The following is a 22,933-nucleotide window of genomic DNA, read 5'->3' as shown; positions in this document are numbered from 1 at the left end:
AAGTCTGTGATTGGCTCTTCTCATTCAGGTTTGGCCAGGTTGGTTCTCATGTCCTCTTTATTCTTCAGGTTGCAGATGAAATGCTAGGCCTCTCAGTTGATAAACAATTTTTTTTTTTTTGGTTGAGCTCAAGGACCTTTCAAAATGTGTTATTGATTGATGATCAACTGGCCTTCATATTACATCTGGAAAAAGTCAACATGACAATAATCCAGCTCACTGGAGACAGGAGGTAGAAAATTAATGGAAGGAAACCACTGGGGTGTGAATGGTGTGACGTGGAAGGGTCCTGCTACTCCTGCTCCAAGCTTTACGTGTGTCTAGTAATTAAAATACAGCAGGAGGGGGGAGATTGATTGATAAGGACAGGTGTCAAATAAGTCTCTATTGGGCTCAGCCCATCTAAAGCTCCATCAAACTTGTACCCAAATTTCTCCTGACCTGTGTCTTAGTTTGTTTCTACAGCATAATATAAGCTGTTCAGTCTCAGTGGAAATCTGAGTACAAGGCAGAGTTATTACCCTGGAAAGAGAAAAAAAAAATAGAAAGAAAGAAAAAGAAAGAAAGAAAAGAAAAGAAAATCCGTTCCCAGAGGCCCCAGCAGCAAGCCCAGCACTAGGGTTCTCTGTCAAAGCTCAAAGCACTGATTCTAAGGAACTTGAAGACAAGAAGTATCCAGTCCTTGAACAACTGGAAGAGACTGGAGAACACGGGCGATGTGGAGGCCACGACAGCCCTCTTCATCTCCGTGTAGACTTACGGGAATCACTGCCCCTGACTTCAACTGTTTGCTCAATTGCAGGACCTGTGCCTCTTTGCACAGTGACCACACTCCTCTAACCTCACTTGTCACACCACCCACACCCAGGTCCCAGGTAGCTTTGAAAGTGGAGTGTGTCATCAGAAGTGTGGTTCTTCTAGGCAAAAGGTGGGACTCATGGCCAGTCAGTTATGGCAAAACAGATCAGGGCAGGCAGGTCAGCAGTGTGGGCATGGGAGAGTGCAGTTTTTCTCCATCTAGTATAAGCGGTTAGAATAAATTTTCCATTATGTAAGAAGTATGTGTTTTTTTGCAGATGGCCCCAGGGAGTCCAGAGCTGGTTGAATATGGGTGTGGGGAAAGGCAGTGAGGCAGTAAACCTTGCAGCTGATGTGGTAAAAAGATCCAACAGCCCCAGAAGAGGAAGAACAATCTAGTCACCCCTAAGAAAAGTTAAATAAATAAATCATGTTTAGATAGACTTTCACCCCTAAAACTTCATAACAGACCTTCTTATTAGGACAAAAATGGCTTTTGAAAAACTATGATAATTTTCCTTTCTCTTACAACCCCTTGGTTAAAAACTCCCCATGCCATCTGCACTAGTCTTTATGGAACCCCATCTCAATGCAGAGAGCAAGAAGGCCTCTGAAGGTATCACATGAAGATTGTTGTGTGATATTTTGTTTGTGTTCTGACAAATAAAGCTTGCCTGGAGACCAGAGAAGCAGAGCAGCAGCCACCAGAGAGTTCTTCCCTCTACCAAATCTCAGACCAAATGAGGGCAGCAAGATCCTGTCTCCATTCACCATAGATTCCTGTCTCCACCTCCCCAGTGCTGGGATTGAAGGTGTGAGCCTCTCATGTGCTGGGATCAAAGGCTTGAGCCTCCCAAGTGCTGGGATCAAAGGCATGCACCACCACCACTTGGCTCTGTTTCTCTTTTAGACTGGTTTGATCTTGTGTAGCCCAGGGTGACCTTCAACGCCTGATCTTCCTGCTTCCTCCCCCCAAATACTGGGATGTAAGGTGTGTGCCATCACTGCTGGGCCTCTAAGGTTAATTAGTGTCTAGCTCCACCCCTCTGATCTCCAGGCAAGCTTCATTTGTCAGAACACAAACAATATATCGTACAACAGAAGATCATGTTCTTTACACTTGATTATCCACTTAGCCATGGGGAAATTCACATGGATGAAGCTTGATCAATGAACTATTCTGAATAAGTGTGAAATCCCCCTGTCAAAGAAATTCAAAGAAGCAAGAATAGGATGACTATGTGCTGGGAAAACAGATACAGCTCACAGAGCTAGTTCCGCTCTCCAGATCACCTCAGACTACTCACAAGGACATGGGACATCCCAGCTCTCATCCATCCTAAGGCCAATTAGTCTTTTGTGGCTTTCCTCAATAGATATATTGGCCCACTGGTGACAGTTCTTGGCTTGTCACCAGTGGGCCAATATATCTATTTTAACAAGATTCTTTTTTGTTTGTCTTTATTTATATGTATGTGTATATGCCTGCTTGTCTGTATGGGCACCAAGTACATGCAGGTGCTCTTGAAGTACAGAAGTGAGCATTGAATCTTCTGGAACTGGAGTTACAAGTGGTTGTGAGCAGGTGTGAGTGCTGGGAATTGCACTCTTGTCCTCTGCAAGAGTAAGTGCTCTTAACTGCTCAACCATTTCTCCAGCCCATTTATTTTAGTGTGTGTGTGTGTGTGTGTGTGTGTGTGTGTGTGTGTGTGTATTGTGGAATATTATTTTAAGATATGTTACATTCATTTATGCTGTGTAACATTTGTTTAATGATGCAAAGATGTGTTGCACTCTTTTTTTTTTCCAGAGCTGAGAACCAAACCCAGGGCCTTGCGCTTGCTAGGCAAGCGCTCTACCACTGAGCTAAATCCCCAACCCCAAGTGTTGCACTCTTTTATGTTGCATTTGTTTAACTCTGTGAAGCTGTGTTACTTTGCCTGTCTAAAACACCTGATTGGTCTAATAAAGAGCTGAATGGGCAATAGCTAGGCAGGAAAAAGGATAGGCAGGGTTGGCAGGCAGAAAGAATAAATAGAAGGAGAAATCTGGGAAAAAGAGATCAAGGAACAGGATAAGGAGCAGGACTCCAGAGGCCAGCCACCCAGCTACACAGCAAAGCCACAGAGTAAGAAGTAAAGAAAGTTATACAGAAATAGAGAAAGGTAAAAGCCAAGAGGCAAAGGACAGATGGGATAATTTAACAAGGCTGTCAAGAAACAAGCCAAGCTAAGGCGGGGCATTTATAAGAAAGAATAAGCCTCCATGTGATTTATTTGGGAGCTGTGTGGTGGGCCTCCCAACAAGTAAAGAGTAAAAACAATCAATATGTGTGTATGTGTGTGTGTGTGTGCGCATGCATGAGTGTTTATGCATGCATATGTGCATATGCCAGGGCCATGACACATGTGGACAACTTGTGGGAGTTGCTTCTCCCCTTCTACCACATCCTACAGATTGAACTCAGTCAGACTTGGCCACAAGCTCATTCACCCACTGAGCCATTTCATCAGCCCAGGAATCTATAGATGTTTAAAATGTGAATTATTTATTAATTGTATGTACTATGAATGCTTTTCAATATGTGACTTACCTCTTCACTTTATTGTTTTTTATTTGGGGGGTATATGGAAGAGTATACATGCACATGTATTAGCAGGTGCTTGTGCGTATCAGATGTCAACCTTGACTGTCATTCCTCAGGAGCCAACAACCTTGCTTTTTTGATACAAGGTCTCTCTCTGGGATCTGGGGCTTACCAGTTAAGCTGGGCTATCTGTCCAGAGAGCCCCAGGGAGTTGCCTGTCTCCACTTCCCCAGCAGTGGGATTATAAGCATGTGCCACCATGCCCAGTTTTTTATGTGGGTACTGGAGGTCAAACTCAGTTCATCATGCTTGTGGGACAGGCACTTACAGACTGAGTTAGCTCCCCAGCTCCACTTTGTGTGTTTAAGACCACTTTACTGAGATATAAAGACATATATCCAATATGCATATAAACAGTAGACTTTGATGAATTTGGATAAAGTATGCCCATGTGAAACAGTTGTCACAATAATCTAAATAAAGGGGTGGCTCCTGAAATGTTTCTCATGTCCTGTGAATTCTTTTCACTTATCTTGTCCAAGCAACCACTAATTTATTTAATGTCACTATGGCTTATGGCATACTTTCTGTAATCTTGTATAAATTAAATTATAAAGCATATCCTTTTTGTCTGAGTTTCTCTCACTCAGTATAACTGCTTTCAGATACATTTTTGTTGCATCTGTCAATAGCTCTTTTCATTTGGTGTATAGTTATACCACACTCTGCTTATCCATTGATGTACTGGTTAAGCATTGGATTGCTAAGCAAAGCTATTATGTGCTCTTAAGTACATGTTATTACATGGACATAAGCTTTCATTTATGTCAGGCCTGTAAGAGTAGAATGGCTGGATCCATACAGGTATGTTTTTAGGTATATATATATATATATATATATATATATATATATATATATATATATATATATATATATATATGTTAGCTTTTTTTTTTTTTACTTTAAACATTTATGTTGGGGTCCACAGAGGTGTCCTAGTGAGACCTGAGCTTGTTTTACACAGCAGGGCTGCATAAGGGGATGGATTGACCATGTGCGTGGTCACCAGGTGTTTGGAAGGGTCTGCATTTGGCTGGCGCATGCGGTGTGCTTTGATCTAGCGAAGGGGAGGTCTTTTGCTCCATCCCTTGGCATTCCTTTAAAAGCCCTTTAGCAAAGACAGAAGGGGCCAGTGGGTTTTGATCCAGGCCCTTCCAAAGCTTTCCTGTGTTTCTGTCTCTCTCTCTCCCCTCTATATTTCTATCTAAGTATTTCCCGCTTTTCCCTGCTCAAGAGTACCCTGGAGGTAAAAGTGGAGGCAGGTCCCCCACACATTTATTTTTGCTTTTTTTTTTTTTTTTTTTTTTTTTTTTTTTTTTTTTTTTTTGAGACAGGATCTCTCTATGTAGCCCTGGCTGTCCTGGAATTCACTGTGTAGAACAAGCTGGCCACAAACTCACAGAAATCACTCTGCTTCTGCCTCCCAAGAGCTGGGGCTTTTTGTTTGTTTGGTTTTTGTTTTTTGTCTTGTTTTTAAATCTTTTATGTATGTGGATGTTTTGCCTGCATGCCTGTCTGGCTATGCACCTACAGAGACAAGAAAGAGGAGTTACAGATGGCTGTGAGCCACCATGTGGTTGCTGAGAATCAAACCTCCATCCTTTGCAAGAGCAGCCTGTGCTCTTGACTGTGGAGTCATTCCTCTAGGCCCCCCCTCTCCTTTTAATAGTTTGACACAGGGTCTTATACTATAGATCACACTGGCGTGGGACTCAGTATCTAGCCCAGGCTGACTTTAAATTCACAACAATCTTCCTGCCTCAGCCTCTTAGAATGCTATGCAGGCATGAGCCACCACATCTTGGCTTTATTTTTAAACTTAAGGAGAATGTTAAACATTTTTCCAGATTGTATTAGTCAGAGCTCTCCATAAAAATAAAACTCAAATAAACATATGAGGAACTTACTCTAGATTTTGGCCCACGTACTTATGAAACCCAGCAAGTCCCCACCTGCTTTCTGCAAGCTGAAGAACCAGGAAAGCTTGCTGCATACTTCAAGTCCAAAGGTCTGGCTATCAGGGAAGTCAGTGGTTTCTCGAGCTGAATCTAAAGAAGAAGTGAGAAGCAAGAATGTTGATAACCTGAGGGTAGGAAAAGATGGACCGCCCAGCTCAAACAGAGAAACCAGATGCCACTTCCTCTGCCTCCTTCTCTCTTCAGCTCCCAAATGGAATGGGTGTGGGCCACCCACATCGGATGAGGGCAGATCCTCTTTCCCCAAACTACCTACTCAATGTTAATGTTAATTTCTTCCATGAATTCCTTCAGAGACACAGCCAGAAATAATGTCTTACCAGCTCTCTGGGTATCCCATAGCCCAGTCATGTTGATACATAAAACTAACCATCGCAGTGGCTGATGCCTGTACAATCCCACCGGTAGTACAGGGAAACTCCAATTATTAGGGAGTATTTGTTAAGACCCTGCATTGCTCCATATGGTGTAAAACAACACTTTCACACGCTAAGCTTTGCTCTGAGAGACTATCTTACAAGCAAACGCAGAAGTAGAGTGACTCTGTACCTTGAGGGGCATGTAAACAGCACCATCATTCCAGCACCACTCACAAGGCACAGACTTACAAGCCCTAAAAGTGGAAAAGGTGACACGCTATAAATTTACCAAAATACATTGGAACTGTAGAAACACGGGTGTATGAAAATCTTATCAAGAAAACGAGGCCCAAGAACTTATTAGACACATCAAACTGAGGAAGGAATACTACCACTCCATCTGGGGCCCATAAAAGGGAAAACACCTAACACTCACTGCATGGCCTCACCAACCTGCCCCGTGACAATCTAGTGTGTCTGTCAAAGGACTGACAGCCAGCGAACCCTGACTGTCCCTGGAGCTGCTGCTCAGCGTGATCCCGCTGTTGGCACAGCCCACTTGAATGGTCATCCATCCATCTGGACCTGCTGTCTATCTATCTGCCTGTTCCTTCCTCTGGACCAGCTCCTGCTCTCTGCTTTTAGGGCCTCCCTGGTCTAACACCTTGTTTCTGTAGCTCTCTGACTTTGCACCCTGACTCTACAGCAGTAGTAGCCATGGTGTTTCCAGCAGAATCACAGTGCCTTATTCCTGAAGAGATTCTGCATCCCCATCGGTTTCCTGGCTTCAGCCTCTCCGGTTGCTTTGAAATTTCTTGAACTCTGCAGTAGCCTCTTAACTCTTTATAGCCATCCTGTAACCTACAGATAGACAGACAGACAGACTTGGTTTGTACTTAGAAACTGCATGCAATGGTTAATGTTCATTGTCAACTTGACTGGATTTGCAGTCACCATCTGCTTCAAAGAGAAGAAGTGGTCATTGATGTCCTTCACCCTGGGAAGGCAACAGTACCAAAAACAAGTTTGGGGAAAGCTAGCCCAAATCTACAAAACCACACCAGAGGTCATCTTCGTATTTGGACTCAAAAGTTACTTCGGTGGCAGTAAGACAACTGGCTTCAGTGTGACCCATGGCTCTTTGGATTGTGTAGAGAAGAATGAGCCTAAACGCAGACTTGCAAGACATTATGAGAAGAAAAGACCTCCAGAAAACAGCAAAAGGAACTCCAGAAGAGAGTGTGGAAGATCAGACTGCAAAGGCCAGGGTCGGTGCTGGCAAAAAGCAAAGGGAGCAGAGATTCTGCAATGACCTGACGTGCTGGGAGAGTGCCAGTTTCTAAGGAGAGGACAAATAAACTAAACACTTGGACTTGGAAAAAATAAAGAGAAGGAGGAAGAAGCCGGCTGAACACCAGTGTTCGTCTGTCTCTGCTTCCTGACTGAAACACAATTTGACCAGACTCTCATATTCCCTGCTGCAAGAGCCCTCCCCGCCATGATGGACTGTGTCCCCTCAATCCACGAGCCAAATACATTCCTCTTTCCTTACGTTGCTTTTGCCAAGTATTTCATCGTAGTCAACAAGAAAAATAGCTAATGTACTGTAAACATAGAAAGGATTCTATTTGTAGTCTTAGGGATTAAAATTCATGGGTTCCGAGAGTTCCAGGGAAAGAAGGAAGGGTGGACACTTAGGTGAGCTAGTGAGTGTTGGGAAGGAACAGAATATATGTCTGAAGGAAGAGAAGAGAAGAACTTAAATAGCCATCAAACAAAATCCCAATAACCTCCTGATAGGCATCTTGCACATCTGGACACAAGGTAGCTGTGTGGTCCACGTGCCTGACATTAAAGCGTAGGCATGGCCAAAGCAAGATTGTGTGCAGTACCATGAGGGCCTCCTGGCTTCCTTTGATAAAAGAAAAAAAATGAAAATACCCTAATGGAAATACAAAAGGAGGAAGTAAGGAAAGTTGATCAGCTAACAGCTAATTAAAAAAAAAAATAAAAGATGAGGTGGAAACTTTTATTTAAATCCCATCACTACATACCACCAATCGGGTTACATACAGACTTTCAGACTGTCTATCCTAACTAATCCAGAAGCAAAACAATTTTCTCCCTACCGACTGTCCTTCTATCCTGAAGCTTCCCAGCCCATTTACCTTCAGCTAATTTCTCCTTTACCTATAATCAACACAGGTTCATTGTAAACAATTTACATCTTTGTTCCCCAGATTTTGGCTATTTAAAAAAAATTGAGGCTGGCAAGGCTGCTGAGCAGGTACAGGCCCTTGCATACAGCCCTAATGACCTCAGTTCAAAACCTGGATCCCACAGAGGGCAGGAGAAAGCAAATTCCAGAGAGATGTCCTCTGACCTCCATACTTACGCCACAGCAAACTTGTATACACACTAAATTAAATACATTTTTAAGGAAATTTATGGGCCTGGAGAAATAGTTCAATGATGAAGAGCACTTGCTCTTGCAGAGGACCCAGGTTTGATTCCCAGCACCCACATGGTGCCTCACAACTGTCTGCAATTCCAGTTCCAGAAGATCTGATGCCCTCTTCTGATCTCCTGAGGCACTAGGCACACATGTGGTGCATAAGCATCTATGCAGGCAAAACATTCACATAACTAAAATAATATAAATCTTAAAAAAAAATTTAAATTCTCTTAGGCTGGTGGAATGTTTGCTTAGCATTCATAAAGCCCTGGGTACAAGCCCCAGCATCACCCAAAACTGGGCATGGTGGTGTGAGTCTGTAATTTCCACGTGTGAATGTGGGGACAGAAGGATCAGGAGTTCAAGGTAATCCTCAGCTAGATAGCAAATCTGAAGCCACCCTGTCTCAAAAGTTCTTAGTTCTGGTTCTGGTCCAGTTGACACCGTCCACAGCTGCCAGCTTCCCCCACCATCTGTACTGTGGTTTACGGTTCAGTAAACTCTCTTTCTTTCTCAGACCCCATTGGTCTCAAGAGTTTGAGGTTAATACTTTCATTTGCACATTTCATAAAGGAGCTTGAGCAGTTTGTAGACAGCTGTCATGGAGCTGTCCAGGTGTCAAATTTATTGACATGAACAAACACATGCTCTGTGTGCATATGTGCACACACACTGGTGTGTGTGAGCCATGGTGTAAGTTGGAGGTCAAGGGACGACTTGTGGGAGTTGGCCCTCTCCTTCCACCATATGAGTCCGGGGATCAAAGCCAGGGCATCAGGCTTAGGAGCAGGTGCCTTTACCAGTTGGACCATCTTGCCAACCCAGAGCATTTTAAACAGCATTATTCTGTTACCCTTTTACTGGCCCAACCAGCACTTATATAGCTTACCACAGAGCTTAGAATCTATAGTAACACCCTTCTCCTTCTAAGATTTAAAAATGTGTCACAATACCAGTGGTTCTCAACCTGTGGGGTGCGACCATCAGAAAACACATATTTCTGATGATCTTAGGAACTGAGGCACCACTCAGGAGCAAAATCACAGTTATGAAGTGGCATTGAGAGTACATTTTTGGTTGGGGGTTCCTAAGGCCATCAGAAATATGTGTTTTTCCGATGGTTGTGACGCACAGGTTGAGAACCACTGCAATATACAAAGTTACTCATATCTTGATTTGTTTGTGTGTGTTTGAGGAAGAAAGGGAAGGGAGGGAGGGAGGGAAGGAGGAAGGAAGGGAGGAAGGAAGGAAGGAAGGAAGGAAGGAAGGAAGGAAGGAAGGAAGCAAGATGGAAAGAGGAAGCACATTTAGAACTAGTTTGGGGTTGCAGGGTAGGAAAGCCTACCTGTTGTGTACTGACATGATTGTGCTTACATTTCATTATAGTTTAATTTCCAGAATGTTCATTCAAAAACCATGCACAAAGATGCTCTGGATCTCCCCCAGATTTCTCAACTATTCATATCTTCCAGGGAGAGTGGTTCCTGTTGGGAGCTAGCTGTGTGGCCTAGTTTTGGACCAGTACATGAGTGCTTGTCCAGTGGGTCTCCAGATGAGGCAAAAGCCCACAGGGACAGTCTCACTCGGCAGGGACCAATGGACTTCTGGACAGCGCAGAATACTGCTGGGATCCAAGCACTGCTTGTGTGCTCTCTTCTCTCTTGTGGTATTGGTGATTCTCTTGGTGGTTTTAGTGTCATTTTGTCAATCTCGCGTGGGACAGATATGATCATGCCTGGAAACCCCATTTTTTTCTCGAATATCTTCCCCTAAAATTCTTTGGGAGCCGATGCTTTTCAGGTTTCTTGTCTGGGGAGGCCAGCTGTCACTTTGGACCCCGGGAGCTGTTCTAATTCAGTGCTGACAGGATCAGAGGCAGATCACCCCTACTTCTAGTAAATATGTTTTGAACAATAGTGTTCTTGAAAATGTGTGCCTATGTTTACCACCTTCAGTTTTGTAAAGTCAGGATGTACCTGACTCCATATTTGGCCAAGCTAACAAAATGGTAAATGTTTTGAATTTAAAGATGTTTTGATGTAAAAATTGAGAAAAAAAAACATATTTGACAAATTTATTTTTGCTTGAGGTTAACGTTGGAGGATGGGAAAAACTTGTTTGCTAGTGTGGAAAAACATGTTTGTTTTTGATGTATAAATAAAGACGGCTGGAGCTATTTGGGACCAACCGTTTGTGTGAAACTCATCTGGTGATCAGATAATTCATTTCTTCATGCTGACCTCACTTCCCTGTCTCAGGACCCGAACCCAGGCTGCAGGCTGGACCACGGCAGGTTCCCAGTCCCAAAAGATAACCAAACCTTTAGCTTCTAATCACCAAAAGTGTGGAATCTCATGGTCCTGCTAGTTGGGATTCATTTGCATAGAAAATATACTCAAATCTTCCTGGAAGACATTGTCATGAGCTGGTCCTTAAACTTGACTGTTGGCTATAAATAAAAGAATGAAGGTATGTAACATAGGATATGATATTCTTGTATGTTTATCTTAATCCCACCAGGCAAGACCACTATCACAATTTTTTTGAGCCAAATTTGAAGCAAGCAAAGAACACTGGCCAGGTCCATACACAGGATTCCCAGAGAATGGCCATGAATTAGATTAGTCAGGTGCTATGGACTTTCTGCCATCGTCCACTCAGGGACAAGCATACATCCTGATGTACTTCCTGCCTACATACCTCCCATCTTCATGTGATCAAGCATATTCTGTGCAGTTGGGGCAACCAACCTTGTTTACAGAAGTGAAAACATGGCTTGTTATCTTACATGAATAACAGCCCCAAGCATTTCAGGACGTTATCTGTCCTCGGGCAAGTGGGGCCTACGGGTTAGAGGCATTTTTGTTGTGTAGATCTCTTAAACACAGTAATTAAAACGTAAAACATAACTTTATCCCTCACCGTTATAGCTAAGTTCCAGCTTCTTAAACCAGGACTTAGTGGGTAGGTCATATAACTGAATGTGAAGGTTGTAAAATAATTGGCAACAATGAAAGATTTCTGAACACACAATGACCAAAAAGTAACTCAGAATCAAATGTGTAACGAGTCTCACCCATGGCGAAGCATGGACTTCGTTGCAACCTTAGCTCCAAGCATACGGTGCGCGATCTGCTCCGCCTTGCCATCACCCCACACACCAGTGAGCACTGCCTGAAACAGTCACTCAGATTCAAGCCCACTGTAAGTCATGAGATGCCGTGTTTCTACCGGACACATAGTTTTCTACTCTTAGAGAGACATAACAGCTAAACACAGAAAACAAGGGTTTTACTATTCTCCTACCATCACATCTCAGCACAGAAGCATTACATTAGTATATCTTTGGATTGTATTGTGTTAGAATGTTCACTTTAAAAATTGCTGTTTGATGGGGCTGAAAAGGTGGCTCAGTTGTTAAAAGTACTGGCTGCTCTTGCAGGAGACTGGAGTTCAATTCCAAGCACCGACATGGTGGCTCACAACTGTCTGTAACTCCAGTTCCAGGGGAACTAGAGTTAGCTTCCCAGGGCACCATGCACACATGTGGTGGACAGACATCCTTGCTGGCAAAACACTCGTATACATAAAATGTAAAGTAATTTTTTAATTAAGAAGCATGCTGTTTGAGATTGAGTGAGATGGTTCTGTGGGTAAATGTGATTGCCTCCAAGCCAGCTGACCTAAATTCAATCCCCAGGAGCCCACATGTTGCAAAGAGGGAACTGACTCTTGAGAATTGTCCTCTGACTTCCACACGTGTGTTTCAGTGGCGTAGGCCCACACACGCCCACACTAAAAATAAAATAGATAAATAAATGTAATTAAAAACTTTTTAATAAAAACTGGTGTTTGAGCTGCTGACTTGAGTTTCACGAATCAATCATTATGTGTATTCTTGCTTGAAATTAGGACAGAATTTCCAATTATTTTTGAATTGGCCCGAACATACTTCTCTACTTGGTACTAAATGTTTATGGGAACTTTATTCTCAGCTTTGACAATAATAAAAATCAAAATGCTGATAAACTCTGTAAAAAACTGAAGATGTTCTGTGGGTCTCTGGGTATGCAATGCCAGATGAACCTGATCTTGATGTTCATTATCGTTGTTGGGAGGGGTACCATACTGCACGTGAGCAGATTAAAGGACAGCTCCGTGGGGTTGGTTCTCTCCTTCTACATTTATATAGGTTCTGGGGGGCAAGCCCACGTCACCAAGCTTGTGAGGCAAGCCCTTTACCTCCTGAGCCATCTCACCCACTCCAACATTTAAGTCTTTATGTAAAAGCAAACATGCATATCCATTTTATTAGTATATAAATTTGTTTTCATCTTTTATAAATGGACAAATTGTATATATAACAAAGAATGGTAAAATACATTTACTTAGGCTTTATTTTCAGTGAATGCTTGACTTGTGTAACTATTTTATATACTTACATACTCAGGGTTGTGTAAAAGTTTCAATTGGGGAACTGGAGAGGTGGCTCTGTGGTTAAGAGCTCATTCTGTTCTTATAGAGGACCCAAGTTCCATTTCCAGCACCCATGTCAGATGGCTCCCATCCTCCTGCAGCCCCATTCTTCTAGATTCCACAGGTACCTGCACTCACATCTACATATACCCACACATAGAGTCACACATATATACATAATTAAAAATTAAATAAATCTTTTATAGTGGTTTGAAGGAAAATGGCCCCCAAAGGGAGTGGCACTATTAGGAGGTGTGGTTTTGTTTGGGTAGGTGTGGCCTTGTTGGAGGAAGTGTGTCACTGCTGGGGCAGGGTTTGAGTTCTTCTGTGTTCAAGATACCGCCCAATGTGATAGACCTCTTCCTGTTGCCTGCAAGTTGTAGGACTCTCAGCTACTTCTCCAACACCGTGTCTGCCTGCATGCTATTATGTCCCACCATGATGATAATGGACTGAACCACTGAACTAACTGTAAGCCAGCCCCAATTAAATGTTTTCCTTTATAAGAGTTGCCATGGTCATGGTGTCTCTTCACAACAATAAAAACCCTAACTAAGACATCTTTTAAAATTTTTCTCAAGTGAAAAACAATCATGAGTGGGAAAGTTTAAGAAGTTGATGTCTAGGGGTTGGAAAGATAGCTCAGTGGCTAAGAGCACTGGGTGTTCTTCTGGAGGATCTGGGTTCAATTCCCAGCACCCACATGGCAGCTCACAACTGTCTGTAACTCCAGTTCCAGGGGATCTGACACCTTCACACAGACACATATGCAGGCAAAACACCAATGCACAGAAAACAAAATTAAATTTAAAAAAAAGAAGTTGAGCTCTAGATGACCTCACTTAATTTCTACCCTTCTCTAATTCTCATTTATCTCTGAGGACAGGATGCTTGGGGATCAAAAGTTCCCCTCCAGGCATACAGGCTGGCTGATCAAAGATGACTACCAGAGCAACCACCTAATGCCCTCTAACTTCATTATAATCCCTCTTCATGCTAAGTATCACAGCCTCTGGTGCCCTGAGAGCTGACAATTACATAGAAATCACTGCAAAGAACCATAAAAGGAGAGAGAAAAGGTGGACCCCAAATTCCTGGAAAATGTCCACCCAGTCACAGAAAAGATACAAACACTTCTCTCTTTTATGAACCTATCCTTTGGCCCTCATTTCTTCTAGAAACTTCCTACTTCAAAGGGTTGAGGTTTGCCAAACTCTCTTCCACTTCTGTTCTTGGTCAAGAATGAAAGTGTCCCTCGCTGCGTGAGTGCGTGTTCTTGTTAACAGTATCACAGTCCAAAAAAGAAAGAGACACAGTTTGGGACAGAAAAACAAACAAAACAAAATAAACAAACAAAACTAGCAACAGACTGTGCTCTAGACTTTTCAGATTGGAAAGAAAAGGTCTTGAAGGGAGTGGTGCATACACCTTCAGTCCTGGTACCAGGAAGGCAGAGGCAGGAGGATTTCTATGAGTTCCAGGATAGCCAGGACTACATAGAGAGACCCTGTCTCAATAAAAAAGGAAGGAAGGAAGGGAGGAAGGGAGGGAGGGAGGAAGGGAGGGAGGGAGGGAGGGAGGGAAGGAAGGAAGGAAGGAAGGAAAGGAAAGGAAGGAAAGTTCTTTAAGTCCTTGGGCTACAGACAAATTTTAAATATGTGTCTTTTTTGTCTCAGTCTCTGTATCAGTTGCTTGTCCTATTGCTGTGATAGCAGGTTTATTTGGGATCGGAGTTTGAGGGTATAGTCCATCACAGCAGGGAGGCAATGGTTCACATTGCATCAGGAAGCAAAGAAAATGACTGTCCTCGCTCAGCTAGCTTTCCCCATTTCGTGCAGTTCCGGACCTCGGGCCACGGAAGGATGCTGGCCACATTCAGCATCCTTCCCATCTCATTCAACCTAACTAGGTAGTCCTTCATACGCATGCCCAGAGGCTCGTCTCCCAGGTGACTCCAGCTCCCATCAGGTTGACAATCAACATCAACTGTCACAGTCTCCTGACAGCGACTCTGCAGATTCGTTCAGCAAAGCAGCTCTGTAACTGGTTATTCTGCAGGGAACATCACAGAGGCAGGCAGGCAGGCTCCGGCTGGGGCTCAACATGAAGGTTTAGCTTTCCTTTCTTCATAGCTTTGCTTGAGATTGCCAGCATAGGACCCAGCCTTTCGTTCCCAGTCACCATGGATTTTTCTCATTTAATGTGTTACTTCGTTGAGATACTTGTTGAAACAAAATATCTAGCAGAAATGAAATAAGGTAGAAGGTGTAGGGTACAAAAAGGTGCCAGGTATATTGGCTCACATGTGAGAGCCAAAGTTACATTTTAAGTTTTAATTACTATGCCTTAGAGTTCCATGAAACAAACATGTCCCTGATCAGCAAGCCCCTTGCCCAAGGACAGACAGTTCCTGAAATGCTGGAGGCTGTTGTTTATGGGAGACAACAAGCCACGTGTTTTTTACTCCCTTAAACAAGTTTGTTTGACCCACCTACACTGAATATGTAGGCAGGAAGTTCACAGGTGGGAAATACATCAGGATATAAGCTTGCCCCCGATTGGATGTAAGCTGGAGGAATGCCAAGTTGTATGCTTGCCTCTGATTGGACCTGATGGTTCAATGCAATGAATTATGGATTTTTCCTTTTTAAGTTGCTGCAAACTGTGACGCAGGGCCATTTCCCCGGAACCTGGGTGTGGACCTGACCAGAGCCCATTCACCTGGCCGATATTTAATTAAAGCTTGCTTCAAATTTGGCTTTAAACTGTGGTAGTGGTCTTATTCTTGATTCGTGGGATTAACACACACCTGTAATCGTGGGATTAACACACACCTGTAATCGCAGCGCTTTGGAGGCTAAGGCAAGAGTGTGACTCTGAACTCCAGGCCAGCCTGGCTACAGTGTAAGTCTGTCTTTTTTTTTAAAAAAAAAAAAAAAAACAACAAACTAATTGGTGGCTAGAAACTGATGCAACCCCAGGTGTGGGAGCCCACAAAGGTTTCCTAGTGAGATCTGAGCATGCTTTACCCAGCAGGGCCGCATAAGGGGATGGATTGACCACATGCATGGTTACCAGGTGTTTGGAAGGATCTGCACTTGGATGTGCTAGGGGAACGTCTTTGCTCCACTCCTTGGCATTCCTTTAAAATGCCCTTTAGAAGAGACAGAAGGGGCTGGTGGATAAGGATCCAGGCCCTCCCAAGGCTATCCTGTGTTTCTATCTGTCTCTCTCCCCTCTATGTTTCTATCTAAATCTCTTATCCCTCACTTCTCAGGAGTACCATAGGGAAAAAAAGGTGGGGGCAGCCCCCCAAACGCAGGGCTACATTGTGGCAGGCATCATGTGACTACTCACACAGCAAAGAAACAGGACCATTCCAAACTGGCAGGAACCAACATGGTTTATCAAGACAACCACAAAATGTTATGGCTTCACTGTAAGGGCATCTCTGTTCTATTAGCTTTGCAAAGTCTCACGTTTCCACCAGAGACCATGCCAATCCAAAAACCCTCAGGTAAGAACACAAGAGGGGGGCAAATGCTAGTCTCAGAAAAATTCCAATCACTATCCCCATCCATACCTTAACTCATGACTAAAGCCTTCCTTCCATTAAAGTTTATACATAAAACAAACTATCCAAAACCCCAGCGATTAGACTCTTTGAGAAACACAAAAGCACCTCTTGTGTTTGTTTTCACTCTATAGTAAAACATTATCCCAGTTTGTCATGTCTCTGAATTCCTTCCTTGATGGTAATAAGAACCTAGAAACAGGGGAAGGTCTGGATGTAATATGTGAGATAAATAATAATAATAATAATAATAATAATAATAATAATAATAATAATAATAAAGAACTGGAAACAAATAGGAAGAGGTTTCCTCCCCGACTTCTACCTCCAGCAAGAGAACCACAGGATTCTTATCTCCTTTCCTTCATAGCGGAGGAAATGGAAGTGTCTGTGATGTGCTTCTGATTCAACAGAGAAATTTTACAGGTATTTATTCTGCATACTAATACAGGAACACCAGCTACAGCAGTATTGCCCAGCCAACAGGTTCTGAAATAAGATAGCCAAATAAAACTACATTCTTTAAGATAACTTTCTTGGGATTGGAGAGATGGTTCAGGATTCGAGAGCATTGGGTGCTGTTCCAGAGGATGTTGGTTTGATTTCCAGCACCTACATGGTGACTCAAAACTATCTGTAACTCTAGTTCCAGGGGATCCGAGGTCCTCTCCTGGCCTCCATGGACACTGCGCATAGCGTCCAGGTATACATGCGGGCAAAACACACATAAAATAAAATGTTTTTAAAAGATAATTTTCTTAGCACATGCCATTTCTTAAAGGACTCCTTTAGGCCTTCTAAGCAAAATTTTAGTTCAAAAGACAGATCAATATTAACATAGCAAGTTGGTAAACAATTGCAAATATTTACACAAGGCCCTATCTGTGGTGATATCTGTGGTGAGGGGTTGAATGAAGATCCTTGTGCATGTTAAACACATGCTTCACCACCGAACTATACCTCCAGCCCAAGTTTTTACCTAAGAAAACAAGGTCAACAATTTATATAAAAGTCCTTAACACATTACCAAATCATATTCAGCCACATTTATGTTACAAAAGGATAATGTTCCTCATGTTGACTAAAAGGAAGTGGGACATCTCTTTCAGTGACTCCTTTTGTACTAGTGATGAAATTTGCATTTAAAATTTTTTTGTTTGTTTTTTAAAGGACCTTGTGTAGCCCAAGCTTCCTACATAGCTGAGAATGACCTGCCTCCACTTCCTAAGTGCTGAGGTTACAAGCACGTCACCACACCTAGCTTTGAAGTTTACATCTTTAAAGATAAAGCTTGTCATTTTACTGACTAGTACAGTGTATTCATTACTTTTCTTATTGCTGACAAGATATTTTATCTAAATATTATACCATATTAGGGTTGAAATGTAGGGCCCTGGCCCCCCGTTTTTTGGGTAGCTGTTGCCTTGCTTGCTGACCTTGACCAGATGTCCTCCCTATGATGATTCCCTGCCGGTTTCCTTCCTCCTGAACGCTCACTGGAGGTTCTTTGTTTGTGTATCCTGCATTTGGTGTAAACAGCTTAGATGCAAGAATGTAAAACATCGATAGAGAACTTCTGCCCTCCGGGGTTCTCCCATTGTGCTGTAAGCCTCTATTTAAGGTTTCCTCCCTCCTTCAATAAACGGCATTCTGCATTCTGCTGAGACAAATGACCCAACGTTCTTGTCTCTGTTTTTGGATCCACAGCCCCTCGTTTGGACATGGTGAACGGGTGGCGGTAGCGCGGGCGTTACCGCTACATTGAAAAAACTCAACATAGAAATGATTTCTGGGGCTGGGGAGATAGTTAAGTGGGTAAGTCACTTGCTGCAAGAGCCTGGTGCCTTGAGTTCAGATCCCCAGAACCTGCATAAAGACCGGTCACAGTAGCACAAACGTCTATAATCCAGGGCACCCTTACTGGAGATGGGAACTGCTGAGAGCTTGGTGGCTTGCTAGCCTGAAGTGTCCAGCAATAAACAAGAGATCTTGTCTCAAACCAGGCGGGAGGTGAGGACCTCTGACATCCACGTGGTACATCCTGCGCGCGCGCGCGCGTGCGCGCACACACACACACACACACACACACACACACACACACACATACACACACATACACACACACAACCATTTCTGCTACAACTAATACACATGTTTAGCACAGTTCCTGTCAGGATACTAGCAAGATTTTTTTTTTATGTATTTATACAATATTATCCTAGAAAGTATATGGAAAGACAAAGGGACTAGAATAATTAAACCAACGTTTACACACAAAAAAGGTAGGAGGAATAAATCTAAATAATTTCAGGACTATAGAGCTACAATAATCAAGATTATATATTCTGGGCATGATGGCCTGTGCCCAGCACTCAGGAAGCCAGAGCAGGAGGATTACCAACCTGGGCTACAGAGTGAGTCCTTTCCTAAAATAAACAGGTTTGTTAGTGCACATGTGTTTGTTAGTGCCAGATACCTGGGAGGTGGTGACAGGAGGATCCCCTGAGGCCACTGACCAGGGGCTACAGTGTCTGTGTACACAGAGCATCAGTAGTGGGGCTGTACCTGTGAGGAGTTACTATACTATTTTGGACAATATAGCAAGACCCTGGTGTAAGGATTATGTCCTTAATTACATCACCAGCCTGTGACGGCATCCCAGCCTAAAAAGCGGGTGTGCCCTCTGTGCGTTCTCTCTTTCCGCATTCTCTCCTTCTGTATTCCCCCCTCCATGCGGTCTCTCTCTCCCTCACTCCCTCTCTCCCTCTCTCCGTCTGTCCCTCTCTCCCTCTCTCCCTCTCTCTCCCAATAAAGCTCTAGAAAGGTAACTATGGCTCGTGACTCTTCCGCCACCGATACATCCAGCACTCTTCTCCATTGGCATTGCCAACACTTAACCAACACCTGGCTCTTTAAAAGATTAGAAATAAGAATAGGAATGTTATTCAAGACTAGAAAGTATTCAGATGTATAAAATAGAAAGGAAACAAAGGGAATACAATGAAAAAATCCAAAGCAACCAGACATGGTGGCACTTGCCAGCACTTGAGAGGCTAAAGCAGCATGATTATCGTGCCTTGGAGGCCAGCCTGGTCTACATAGTGAGTTCTAGAGCAGCCTGGTTACAATATGAAACCTCGTCTCCTGGAAGGCAGCCACAGAGAGGAGGGAGCTGTAAAGTCTGTATAGGAGAAATTAAATCCTTAAGGATCTTCCTACTCAGAGCAACTGTTTACAGGTGACCAATGTTCCCTGCCAAAGTTTAATTCTCAGTAAAATGTGAACCAGCCAGCAGCTGCAGATGAACTGAGGTAAGCTGCATGACTGTGAAGTAGGCATCAATGGTGTCTGTTACACTCCCCATGCACCCTTTCCTGCCGTGCCCCTGGAAAACATACTTTAGCCAATCAAGAATATAAACCAAGAGAGGAAACAAGATTTGGAATAAAAGGGATTTAGTGCAAAAGGCCAGTGACAAGAAGTCCCAGGGTTCCTAGAGATGAAGCATCCAAATTAGTGTTGAAGAGGGACGTTGTGTTGAAGAAAAAGAAATGATAAAATACTCCATGCATTTCACCATATGGAAAACAGTATTAAGTTGCTTTTTGGTGTTTCTTTTTCAGTATTAGGAAAAAGCTAATAATAGACACATTCAACTACGAAATGACAAAAAATGAAGGCTGATTGTCTCTGGAAGGGAAGAAGATTGTTCAAGAGAGGAAATGTAATCAGACAAATGTCTCCGGAAGAAACAGTGATCGTCAAATTGTGACAAGGCTATGTGAGAGTGTTTGATGGGAAGGAACGTGGGAAGCAAGTAAGCCTAGCGGGACAAGAAGCCATGGATGAGATTAATATTGAAAACACAAACAAGGAAGAGCAACACAGTATACTGTTTGGAAATATGGAAGTAAATTCTCAGAAGCCACGGTTAAAGAGTTGAAGATGGTTCCATGTAGGGTGTGGGACTGAGGAGATGTGGGAAAGAGGGAAGTCCAAACAGTCTTGTGATATGTCTGTCCTGCGAGGCAGCTCAACTGAAGTGGGAGCATTGCAACATAGAATTTCTTTTTAAGTGAGAGCATTGTCTTCCCACGTGTACTTACCAGATTTCATGCAGAAAAATCAGACAGGCCATGCTTGCTGGCCATTGCGTAATAAAAGTAGACAATCAAAAGATGGTGCTCAACATAAACACAACAAGTCTTCTAAGTAAACCTTTGGTTAAGAAGGAAGTGAAGGGGCTGGAGAGGTGGGTTAAGTTGTTATGAACACATGCTGCTCTTTAAGAGGACCTGAGTTCATGGAAACTCACAACCTCCTCTAACTCCAGCTTCACACACACACACACACACACACACACACACACACACACACACACACAGAGAGAGAGAGAGAGAGAGAGAGAGAGAGAGAGAGAGAGAGAGAGAGAGAGTTTTCTTTCTATTGCTGTGATAAAACACCATGATTAAAAGCAACTTGGCAAGGAAAGGATTTATTACAGCTTACAGTTCCTCATGAAAAGAAGTCAGGGCAGGAACTCGAGGCAGGAACTGAAGCAGAGGCCATGGAGGAATGCTGTTTACTGCTTGCTCCCTGTGCCTTGCTCAGCTTGCTTTCTTATACAGCCCAGGACCACCTGCCTAGGGGTGAGAGATGGCACTGCCCACAGCGTGCTGGACCTTCCTGTACCAGTCATTAATCAAGAAAATGCCTACAGGCAATCTAATGGAAGTATTTTCAGTTCTCTCTTCTCAGATGACCCTGGCTTGTGTCGAGTTGACAACAATACCACACTCAAATAAAAATAAATCTTAAAAAAGGAAAATAAAGCTAAAATTATAAATTGTTTAGAAAGAACATTGGCAGACATGCATATAGAAGTCAAATGTCTATGGCCAAAACAGCAGTAGAGGAAAAGTTACAGTCTTTTATTAATTTGTTTGAAAATAAGAAATTCAGGGATAAATAATATATAAATCTAAATAAAGTAGAAAATAGCATGTTTGAAAGCAAGCAAAAGGTAAAATATATGATAAGTCAAAGCTGTTACAAGACAAACAAACAAACAAACAAACAAATGGGTAAAGCTGTAGTGAGGCTTCTGGACAATGACAGAGTGGTAGGGTTTCAGTCGCAAGAGTCATTCTGCTTTGAAAGGATTAGGCTAAGGGTGCTATGGTCGGTTATCTTGGTCTCCTTTGTAATCCAAGTGTGGTCTATCTGATCAATACACTGTGACAGGAGCATTACCAAGGGCTTCTGAGAATATTTTCCTTGCTCTCAAGGGACACATCAAAAAGGTAATTAGTCCCTTTCTTTTTCTAGATACCAGGCTATGACATTTAGAGTTGCTATGGGTTCTTGCCAGCCCTAGGGCAATACCCAGGAGGTTGCAGATAAAAGGACTCAGAATCCTGATGCAAGGAGACATTCTGTCTCTGGACTTCTTGTCATGGGAGATAATAGATTTCCTTCTTGTTTAAGCCACTTTGAACAATGGCTTCCTGTTATTCCCAACTAAAGTCATCTCGATAAAAGAGATCCCAAAAGCTAAGAATGGGGGAGACAGATTCTATGAGCAAGGGGCATTAAGATCATGATGGGGAAACCTACAAAGACAACCAAACCAAACTAGTGGGAACTCATGAACTTTAGACCAACACCTGTGGAGCCTCCACAGGACCGGACTAGGCCCTCTGCATAAGTGAGACAGTTGTGTAGCTTGATTTGCTTAAGGGGCCCCTGGCAGTGGGATCAGGATCCATCCCTGGTGCATGAGCAGGCTTTTTGGAGCCCACTGCCTATGATGGGACCTCGCACAGAATGGGGAAAGGGGTTTGTGTGTAAGTATAAACACACAAATTACCAAAAAAAAAAAAAAAAATGCTGTATTTGGGTTAGGGGGGTAGCTCAGTTACTAGAGTGTTTACAGGAAACCCTGAGTGTGATCTTCAGGACCACACAAATTGGGTGTTGGTACACACCTATAATTTCAGCATTTTGGAAATGGAGGTAGGAGGATCAAGGCCATCCTCAGCTATATACAGGTATTTTGAGGTCAGCCTGGGCTCCATGAGACCCTGACAAAGAAAGAAGGAAAATGTGGGGGAGGGAGAAAGAGACGCATTTTGCTGCATACCAATTAATAAATGTATGATTTTCCAGGAAAAAAACACACATTTTCAAAATTAGTTTAAAAAAGTAGAGAAAATTCTTACTGGGCGGTGGTGGTGGTGGCGGCAGCACACACCTTTAATCCCAGCACTTGGGAGGTAAAGGCAGGTGGCTCTCTGTGAGTTCAAGGCCAGCCTGGTCTACAGAGTGAGTTCCAGGACAGCCATAGCTGTTACACAAAGAAACCCTATCTTGGGGGGAATTATGTATATATATATATATATATATATATATATATATATATATATATATATATATATATTTTCTAATGAGAGTCATTGTGATATGAATATGAAGGGGGAAAGGTTCTCTAAATTTTAGTGCCAAAAAAAAAGGCCATATGTTGTAGGAGAAGTCTGTAATCCACACAAACAAGAAGCAGTCATTTGGGAGTTCTTGATATAACACAGACGTCAAACTTTACCCAAGTGATCTACATAGACAATGTAATTCTCCAGTACCCTGTGGTAG

At 42.9% G+C, this 22,933-nt stretch overlaps 1 protein-coding gene and 1 pseudogene across 1 annotated transcript in view; one reads left to right on the top strand and one right to left on the bottom strand.

Moving 5' to 3' along the window:
* The window catches only part of Fcrla (Fc receptor like A), a 14,716-nt gene extending 8,365 nt beyond the window's left edge, over positions 1 to 6,351 (bottom strand). The window contains exons 1-2 of the mRNA XM_059281069.1: positions 6,234 to 6,351; positions 5,398 to 5,493 (exon numbers count right to left, since the gene is read on the bottom strand). Of these exons, the coding sequence (XP_059137052.1) occupies positions 5,398 to 5,493; positions 6,234 to 6,351 (214 nt within the window). The remainder of the gene's footprint in view (positions 1 to 5,397; positions 5,494 to 6,233) is intronic.
* Positions 6,352 to 6,692: 341 nt separating this feature from the next.
* LOC131925721 (small ribosomal subunit protein eS24-like) lies at positions 6,693 to 7,123 on the top strand (annotated as a pseudogene).
* Positions 7,124 to 22,933: the final 15,810 nt, after the last annotated feature.

This window comes from Peromyscus eremicus, chromosome 15, assembly GCF_949786415.1.
Source record: "Peromyscus eremicus chromosome 15, PerEre_H2_v1, whole genome shotgun sequence".
NCBI lineage: Eukaryota > Metazoa > Chordata > Mammalia > Rodentia > Cricetidae > Peromyscus > Peromyscus eremicus.
This window is presented reverse-complemented; position numbering and strand designations above follow the sequence as displayed.